Here is a 9,829-nt window from a genome sequence, read left to right on the forward strand (position 1 = left end):
ATGCAACGATTCTATTTTAATAAATTCATTTCCCTTCTATAAATGTTATAAAAATTACTATTGGATTGGCCAGACTTGCTCTGTCTTTCATAAAATTCAATCAATGAAAACTTCAAAAATGTTCCCAAAATACATGTTAAGCAACAAAGAAAAAAACACTTTATGCTTGCACAGAAAAAATAAAATGATTATACGGCAGTCTGAAGAGTAGAACAGATACTGAGTTAGAGGAAAACTCATAACTATACAAAGTATCTTTTTGCATATACCAGTTGCAACAAAGAAACTCACCTCTCTTTCTCTTTCTTTCTCTCTCTCTCTCTCTCTCTCTCTCTCTCTCTCTCTCTCTCTCACACACACACACACACACACACACTCGTTTTCACGTTTTGCTTTATTAACATATTAACGTTAGTTTGGTCTACTACTTTGGCCTAAAACAAATGGAAATCATGTAGATACTCTGTGGAACGATAAATGCTCATTTAGCATAAGTCTTTAGTGTGGGTCACGATGTATAGATGAAAAAAGCATTTGGCAGTAAAAAAAGAAATTGAATTTTTTGTATGTACCTTTCTTAACATTCAACTAATTTTCTTAAATATTATTGTAAATATGAATTCATGCTTGATGAATGTATAATTAAATAGTACAAACATATAGAACGATTCTTGGATTAGCACATTAAGTAACTTCCTTGATTTTAATCGTATAAAAAGTTGTATAGAAGAAAATAGTAATTCATAAATTGTACTCTAATAAGTAGATAAAGATACTTCTTTCATACAATAAAGTTAAAAATGTTACTTAATTGATTAATTCCTAACTCAGTATGCTGTACATGTGTACAAATTAAAGTTACAAGCATACAATACATAGGTAAAAAATTCTATCGTCTCTATCCCTGAGCAGGATAATAATAATACAATGTCCAAAAATCTTGTAAAGAATGTATAAATAGTATGCAATACTGAAAATTGTCATGTATTAGAACATTGTTGATGCAAAAGGTTCATAAATTCTAAAACTTAATCTCCATTTTTCTAGAAAAATCCGAGAATAATTAAGTTTCTTTCTCATTTTGTACAGATTCCCCACATACAAAAAACGCATTCCAATTGGCACAGAGATCAAACATCGCGGTACTAGTTTGGAAGATTGGGACACAACGATATGTGGCATAAAGAAAGTTTAAACATCTTATTAGTTTACAACTGACTAATGACTTATTACGTTCAAGCCTTGTATCTATCGGAAGAAGCATTCGCGCAGCACAAGATTAATGAAAATATTAAACCAAGTAACTCCAGTATACCTATGACAGCTGTGACACCAATCACAATGTTCTTCTGGTTCTTCAACGTCACTGTCAGCTTGTCTATGCAGCCCTGAAAGGAAACAAAATGATAAGATCCGATATGAACCAGACTTTCATGGCAATCGATGCATTAACATGTTCAACCAGCCGTAATTCCATGGTGAGTCACAGTGATATGCCCTACAGGCCATAGATCTGATTATTGTTTATAATTCTAGTTTGTAGGTGCCAATAGACAATCAAAATTTCTTATGAAGTTAAATACTTTGCAACAGATGACTGAGAAGCTTCAATTCCTATATTTTGTTAGTAAGAAATAAAATAAGATCTATAATTCCGAAGCAAAACTTGAATAGAACAAGCCATTTAAAATATTCATTCAAAAATACATATGAATAGGACCCATTTGTCCGAAATTAATTTCAAACCAAAATCGCTATTCTTCATACATCCTGAAAGAGTTTCATACATTTTAATGTCATGCTCGCTAAAGCCATATATGCAGTTATATATTGCTTGGTAGTATGTGCAGGTAGAAAAGATATTACCTCGTCATAAATTTCCGGACTAACTGTAGTAGCTACTTTAATATTTCTGGCTGCTTTGCAGGCGTTGCTCTCTCTCGTTTTGCAACAAGTCTGGGGTACTTTGTACACGGTATTCACGTCTCCGGAAACGGTTAAACTGATGGGTGTGGAGGGGTTCTGAGTTGAGTATTTACTACCTATCCAATCCGATGGACCAGTAGCTCCACAACACTCCAACTCCGATTGAAAAGCGTCTACGGTCTCTGTGTGACGAACATCTTCGCCGTATTTGTTCTGAAATGAGAAATAAATTAGAAATAGTATTCAGATCTTTATATATATATTATTAGGAAATAACAAGATATCTTGGCCCACGCTGAAATAGAAACCCATAATATGTTAAACTCTCCAATATCATCATAAAGGAATGATAAAGAAAAATAAATGATATAAGAGCTAAGAAGAGACTCAATTAAAACGGACAGACGTATCAACAAATATCTAATTTGGGATGATGAATAGAGTAATTATAGGCGTTCAGACCAGTTTAGAGAGACGAATGGGCTAATTATAGACGATTAGCACGAACATAGACAAGAGTCTTTGGTTGTAATTACAAATTTCCTTCAACAGACATCCAGTTATTGGCGTTTAGTTTAGCAATAAAGACGGGTAATTGTCCGATACCTTAACGGTATCTATCACGGCGGACTTGACCAGTTCCTCGAGGCGGTTGCTGTTACTGTACAACCATGCCCCAGCAGCGATTTGTGCGACGATAACCACCAACAGACAGCTGAAGAAAGCGACCAACATGCACTGAGAGCCACGGAAGGCGCCGCAACAGCCCAGGAAGCATACTATCAGCATCAGGATCCCGGCAGCGAGCAGAATGTATAGACCCGCGTTGAAGTTGTGTTGTTCATGTACCAGGGACATTAAAAACGTCTGCCCTGTTAGCATCCATAATGCCAGGATTACTGCTGCCAGTCCTACAGCCTGAAAATTGAAGGACTCTTTATTCACCAATGAATGTTATCTGAATTTAGAGTGTATGGTACTGAGTTTGATTTGGGGAGATTAATTGCATTGAAAAAATTCGGTTCAGATATTTTTATAAAATGTACCAACTAGGGGTGTTAGAAGTAAAGGTTCTATAACCACGTTGGATTGGAGTTATAAATGGAAGATCTGTTAGGAAGATGTAGATATGCAGGGTGAGCCGGTAAGAGGTTTACAAGCTGGTTTCAAAGATGTTGCCAGAGTGTTAGTGGAGATAGCGATAAGAGTTTTTTTCAAAGATAGTTTTTCAGATTCCAATGGGATCCTTTTTTTGTGATAAACAGGGTACCGTTGTCTGGCACATCTAGAGAAGGACAGGAACTTACAAAACTCGGGTTCTGGACACAGTATGCTTGACCATTTTAAATCCTAAAATAAAATGCTCCATTAATTTGAATATTTGTATTTTTAGATTGAAGTTTTAAAATATATTAGTTCTCGTACTCATAAATGAAAATCTAGTTACGAGCTACTCTTTTGGAACAACGATGTTATACACGTAAACGAAACGTATATTGCAAATGCATGCGAAACGGTTTCCTGCTTTATTTACGAAAATATGAGCCGACCTTCTTGGTCCTATTAAAACAGAGAAACCAGAGAACGAGCACGAAGTCTGGTTTACGGCTTAAAGCATCGCTCGACAATGTGCTATATAGATAAATAATGAAGTATTCTCGCAAAGCGGATGAACGGGGACAGGACGCGCCCTTTTCAATGGCCTGTCCACCAGATGTGTGCTCTACTGTGTTAGAACGCTTTGGACTTTCCCGTTCTTCCCCTTTTTACAACAGCACCGTGTAGCATTTATATCCGGGGATCTTAGCTCGAAACGTTCTACAACCCTACTGTAAAGTCGTACTCTCGCCAAAATTGAACAACCGATGTCCGCTATTTTCCTCACAATATTGTTCATCCTTTCATCGATTACGAATATAACAACCAATTGAATTGATGTCAAGTTTTTTCTACTAAAATTATGTAAAGCGACAATTATTATTACACTAGTAGCGTAATCAATTTTATACTTATTCAGATTTAGCGGTAAAGATTGCAAAAGCGTGTATTTTTTCCTCGCACCATAGAGTCGACCAGTCATGTTAATCTTACGGAGCAGTATATTTGTATTCGATAACATACATAAAATTATATGGGAGCTATATTACAGGAAAAATATGTACATGTACATGCATACAAACGTGGACGTTATCCACTCGACGAATAAGTATATATGTGCACATAGAAATTTATCTGCCAAGCGTACATAACGCCAACATTTATCAAACGTAATGAAACTGGGTTACACTCTATCCGGCCATACGCAGACCGTACAGAGTTTTCCGACTTGGCTCCCTCGTAAACCTCAAAGAACAGCCTTGTACCTTCTGTAACGTTGAACACGATGTTTACACGAGGTGCGAAATACGAAATCGAAGATTCAGTGGGTTAAGCCTAACAGAGCAAGCCAGTGACGTCCACGAGACGTGTTATCCAGACGGAGGCATCACCTTATATCACTAAAACAAAGGACTTCCTGTATTCTTGACACGTTTCGTGTCGTTCGAGCCACGAATGCTGATGTAAGAAACAGATGCAGGAGCTCGGGAGCATCGGATGAATCAAGTGGATTCTTTGCCGATACAATCACAGATCAAACATAGCGCGAAATAAATCAAGCCGTTGGTCACGTGCTCGAAGAGGAAAAAAAGCAAACGCTGCAACAGAACCTTAAGTTCTGTTATGGTAATGCTTGCTTTGCATCCAGCTATGCATCGAGAAGCAAAAAACGTGTTTAGCTAACTATCGCAACTTGTAACTCGGTTGTAGAATTTCAATATGGGTTACATAAGAAATTTGCATATTTATGCACGTGATAACTCTGTTAACGTTCGAACGCCCATCTCATACCGTTCGACGCGTTTAACGTGTAAACAAATCACCATTTTTAACGTCCTGTTTTTTCCATTTCTTGGATTCGCGTCACTTCGTTAGGTAAGGGCTTAAAATTAGGCGACGAATTAATTAATTGACCGGACTTTATAAACTCGGTGACATTTACATCGATTATACCCACGCTTGCCAGTGATTAACAGTTTAAACAACTACAGTCAGCCGAGTTTATGGACGAGGAACTAGGTGCTTGTTAACGTTCGTACAAACAGTTTTCTTTACGCTATGTAAGCAGTCAACTATTACGAATATTACAAGCAATCTAAATATACATGCAACTCGTTTGATGTCAGATTCGTTTTAAAACACTATGATTTCATTTCTAGCCTCTAAAAATAAATTAAACGTTCATCGACGATTTTTTTTTAAGACGAGACGGTCATCGATTGTGAGATTGCCAATTAGTCGACGATTATCGAGAACGGTGATTGATATCGAATTATACTTTTTTAATTTCGATCGAACAGAGCTCTTGAAAATTGACGAGGTCGACTAATACAGTGGAGAACAGATGGTATGGTGGCGTCTAGCTTTTCTTCGAATACATACGAAACGTTTTATTTGCTGCCAAGTATGTCAAGTTCAACATATTTGGTATGTAGATCTCGTTCTTAAAAGTACTGAGATTAATAATCATAACGCAAGGATTTGTACATTATTCGATCTGTCCATCCTGTTCAATTTCTTGTCGATCATAATTGTAGATTTAACCTGATCAGCGTAGGAAATGTGAACGCGTATCGATACGTATTTTAAGAAGAGTCGTAGGGGTTGGAGAGTATCTGGGCCATAGTGTAGGATGCAGGTTCGTAGGAAGAGAACGTATTCGTTCTCTGACTGGAAATCTATATTTACGCGCACTTATTCCCTGTTGAAGATTTTCAAACTAGACGCGTTACTTGTCTCGGTGCTGACATAAGCGCTATTGTTAATCTCTCAGCGAAATGTTGATGTGTAATAGTCTCAGCTGACGGTCGACGGATGTTTCTGTTCATGGTTTAATGTCTACGAATAATCTGAATCATTTTCTAATTACCAATTTTACAACACGTCATACGAAATGACGCGACTCTATTACGCGATTAATAACAAATTACGCTTGCTCCTCCGATCGTGATTTCTTATACAGCTCTCTTTAGCCCGAATTAGCTAAATCGACTGTATAAATCAGTGAAATTTAGGGCAGACGGTGATTAATACGAGATACGTATACACGCATCCATCCCCCAGATGCAATCGATTCAGCTGCTCGCTCGAGTTACTTCTCTTCGCGGAAAGAATGTGAGATTTAATTGAAAGCGTTTCGACGACATGGAAAAATTATCCCGCTAATTACGAGGGGCAACCCTCGAGCTATGTTTACGAAAGGCATATCGTATGGCATAAGTCAAGAAGATAAAACTGATTGTAGTGTTGCAACTTTTCAATAGTCTAATGTAGATATAAGAAAATATAAATTATAAGTGAAGCAAGTTTGTTATTTTTGTCGGAGGAAATAAATTTGAAATAAAATTCAAGGGAGCGATCGATTCGAGTATGCGAGGACTGCGATAAAGTTCACAATGTCACGTGAAACGTTATATTCCAGATGTACGCAATAATTTGCTCGACTGATAATTTTAACTCGCTGAAAAGGAAATTATACGAGAATGGCTTGTCTTATTGGAGCAAGTAGTGCTATTTCCTTGATATAATACTACTTTAGTCCATCGAATTATGCCACAAGTTCAGACGGATAACTTTTACTCTTGTTATGCCTGGAATTAGTTCGCGGTTTAAGATAAATTGGAGGTCACCAGTCTCACATAGCATCAAAGAATGAATTACGCAGAGTTGTTGTTAGCATACAAACTGTTTGAGATTTTTAATCATATCTCTTGTCTCTTTTTGTTTCAAGTTTTATCCTCGTTTTATCTGCCTCTTGTATCTATTACTTATGGAAATATGTGCCATGGAAAGTATCGCAAAATTTGTACGGTGAAAAAAACTAAAGGATGCATTTTATAAATTAAAAAAAATTGCTTTAAATTCCATAGCACATATTGATAAGATGAAAATGCTGTCTTATTTAAAACATCTCTTCCAACTACGATCCTCCTACAACAGTGATCCGTTTTTATAAATATATACGCATAAAAACTATCAAAGTTTATTGAACCACATTATCAGGCAAACCGTACGCGTACTTAACGGTCATACCACACTCTGTAGAAGCGTGTAAATTATATATCCCCCTGGGAATAAATCTACCCTTTATCATTACGTGTAATGCGATAATTTTATTGATCAATCAAACCGCTATAAATATAACATTATCGGGTACGCTGCTACTTTTCCAATACCCATATGTTTCTTATTAAATTGAACAGGATATTGAATAAAAAATTCTATCAAACAGAAACCACGAGACAAACGATTAACATAAAATGCACGATCTCGATAACGAAAAATCCGAGATGGATGTTAAGCAATTACGTTAAGTAGCTACAACCATTGAAACAGTCTTACTCACCGAGAATATGAGATTCACGCAGACTAATCCATACTTGACAAATCCGTAACATTCCGAGAGCACCATCTTCTTGCCGAACTGTATGCGGCACAATGCACTTGGTTAGGTTACTTCGATAGCTTTATGGGAAACACGCGATTTCCTAAACTCTCGGGGTGCATTTACATTCGTTCGGCCGCTTGATGCACAGCCGGTAGAGGGTGTCCTTTTATCGACTACCACGGGTTACTTAATATCGTGCAAGCATATTATTCAGAAGTAAATAGGGATCCGATTCCGCGCGATGGTTCACAAGCAACCGTCACAGAACGGGAACTATCACTGTTTAGTTTTCGCCGCGAGTGCAAGGTACGAAGAGCCGACTGCTACTCTCGTTTAAACCTTCTTGAAGCTGCAGCTTCTGACGTCATTCGGATGTCTCTGTCATTTACACGCGTGGCTCTGTCTTCTTCCCACCGACGAGCCAGCTATCCTTTCACTCTTTCCAGCTTACCGATCGTGAGGCTCTCCTTCGCTCCTTTTATTCACCGTCCCTACTCTTTCCCGTTCCTCGCACCGTACGCGTGAACATGTAAATAGAGGGAACTGTACACGTTTCCCACTGCTCCTCCTGCATTTCATTTTAATGTTTCAATGCATACTCTGTACTTAAATTTATAGGTGTACGTGGCTGTACGTGTTCGCTTGTATTTTTCAGTTTCAACCTATGGTTTCGCAGGACAATTTTTAATAAACAGAGATATCAACGGTAACAATAAGTTTATTGTAGAAGAGGGATTTAAAATATTACACCGGCGATTCGTTACAGTTTGTGGCAGTCGATGCTCAATATATTCTGTCCAGACCCTCGACTTCTTTCTTCTTGTCGATGTCCGCGTTTATAGTTATAGAGTTTATCCTTAACATTGTTCTGTGTATTCTGTAAACTGAGAAAATTGAACAAACGTTAGTTGAAGTAAAAGTAGACGTATTCGGTTATAATACTGTATCTTACAGTTCAATCTACGAAAGACCTTCCTCTTTCTCATTCTGAAACGAGTTATCGTGTGGGATAACGTTTTCTGAATTACAGTCGCGTTGACCGATACCAATTCCCTATTCAAGAGCGGCATTCCAATAAGCGTGAAATCTTTAGAACCGACTAATAATACTTTCTCTAGTCTCAATTTGTCCCCTGGCTGAGGTGGCCAATGGCCTTGGACGGTTATAACATCACTTTCTGTTATTTTGAATTGCGCTCCGCATAAATGTATGACTGCAAATAACCGGCCGGTTGTATTGGTAGCTACCTGTTTGTTAATTTCATTGATCACATCTAAAAGAAAGCAACATTAAATTGTGCAGAGGAAAATTTTCATGATAAAAATTCAGGCGCACTTATTATAAATAACTACCTGAAACTGCTTTCTCTTTCTCTTCATCGTATTCGACTATTTCTTCCTGATAGCTCGGAGGTTCTTTAAACCACGGTAACTGATATCTTGTACGATAACCAGCTGCTCCGACTTCCCACAATTTTGGTGCTATAATAGTGTAGTGAAGTTAGAAATAATAATAACCATTCAAACAATGGAGAACCGTAGTAGTAGCAATATTCTAAATAATTATGTATATATGTCAAAGAATAGTAATTACAAAACATTTACTGTCATCTTATTTATGTAAAAGCTATTTGCTATAATAATACATTTTGAATGGCAAGTCAAAAGTGAGGTTATGTCACTTAACATTCTATATTAACTAATGAATAAATAGACGATTATTTTTATGAAAATATCGACAAACCCGGGTAATGCTGTTTGCATATCGAAGCCGGAAGAATCCTTCTGATACAAGTATTTGTTGCGAAATTAAATATCCTCGTAACATTGGTAAGTATCGCCATGATTTATATTACAGGGGCTGCTCGCTTCAAATTTGATATCATGAAAGTGAGAGAAATTGCAAAAGTAATATTTAAAACTATGAAAATGCGTACTTTACGAAGTAAAAAGATTAGTGTGATATAAAGAAATAGTAGTGTGTGTCTTGTAAAGAAATGTAAAGGCAGAATTATAAAAATTCGCGCGGAAATTTTAAACAGCCTTTAATCATTCATTTATACCGGTATATTCAATGTTAAACAGAAATTGTACTTGCAAGAGCCCACACACATTAATTCCGACACAACCATTAATTTTTGTTCATGGTGGCGCCATCTCTGTGAAAAGTGCTCAAACTGGTCGCTCAGCGTTATCGACAGTGAAGTGAACTACTTAAAACTACTAGCGCCATCTGTTGGAGAAGCGCTGAAACTAGTCGGGTATTAGTTTCAGTACTCTCCGTAGAGATGGCGCTAGTAGTTTTAAGTAGTTCACTTCACTGTCGATAATGCTGAGCGACCAGTTTGAGCACTTTTCACAGAGATGGCGCCAGGGGTTCTACAGCAAAGTCCATAGCATCTGTCTCACTCTTTCTTAT

General features: G+C 37.2%; 2 protein-coding genes across 2 annotated transcripts; both read right to left on the reverse strand.

Moving 5' to 3' along the window:
* Nucleotides 1-1,174: 1,174 nt before the first annotated feature.
* LOC143428572 (CD9 antigen) lies at nucleotides 1,175-7,659 on the reverse strand. The gene is made up of 4 exons (XM_076903568.1): nucleotides 7,370-7,659; nucleotides 2,533-2,844; nucleotides 1,867-2,139; nucleotides 1,175-1,388 (listed from the first exon to the last, which is right to left on the reverse strand). Exons 1-4 carry the CDS (start codon nucleotides 7,433-7,435, stop codon nucleotides 1,236-1,238), a joined length of 804 nt encoding a protein of 267 aa, XP_076759683.1. The 5' UTR covers nucleotides 7,436-7,659; the 3' UTR covers nucleotides 1,175-1,235.
* A 454-nt stretch (nucleotides 7,660-8,113) lies between these two features.
* Nucleotides 8,114-9,309, reverse strand: Mrpl21 (mitochondrial ribosomal protein L21). Its single transcript, XM_076903575.1, has 4 exons — nucleotides 9,155-9,309; nucleotides 8,764-8,892; nucleotides 8,364-8,684; nucleotides 8,114-8,295 (listed from the first exon to the last, which is right to left on the reverse strand). Exons 1-4 carry the CDS (start codon nucleotides 9,252-9,254, stop codon nucleotides 8,195-8,197), a joined length of 651 nt encoding a protein of 216 aa, XP_076759690.1. The 5' UTR covers nucleotides 9,255-9,309; the 3' UTR covers nucleotides 8,114-8,194.
* Between the last annotated feature and the right edge of the window lie 520 nt (nucleotides 9,310-9,829).

This window comes from Xylocopa sonorina, chromosome 10, assembly GCF_050948175.1.
Source record: "Xylocopa sonorina isolate GNS202 chromosome 10, iyXylSono1_principal, whole genome shotgun sequence".
Classification (NCBI taxonomy): Eukaryota; Metazoa; Arthropoda; class Insecta; order Hymenoptera; family Apidae; genus Xylocopa; species Xylocopa sonorina.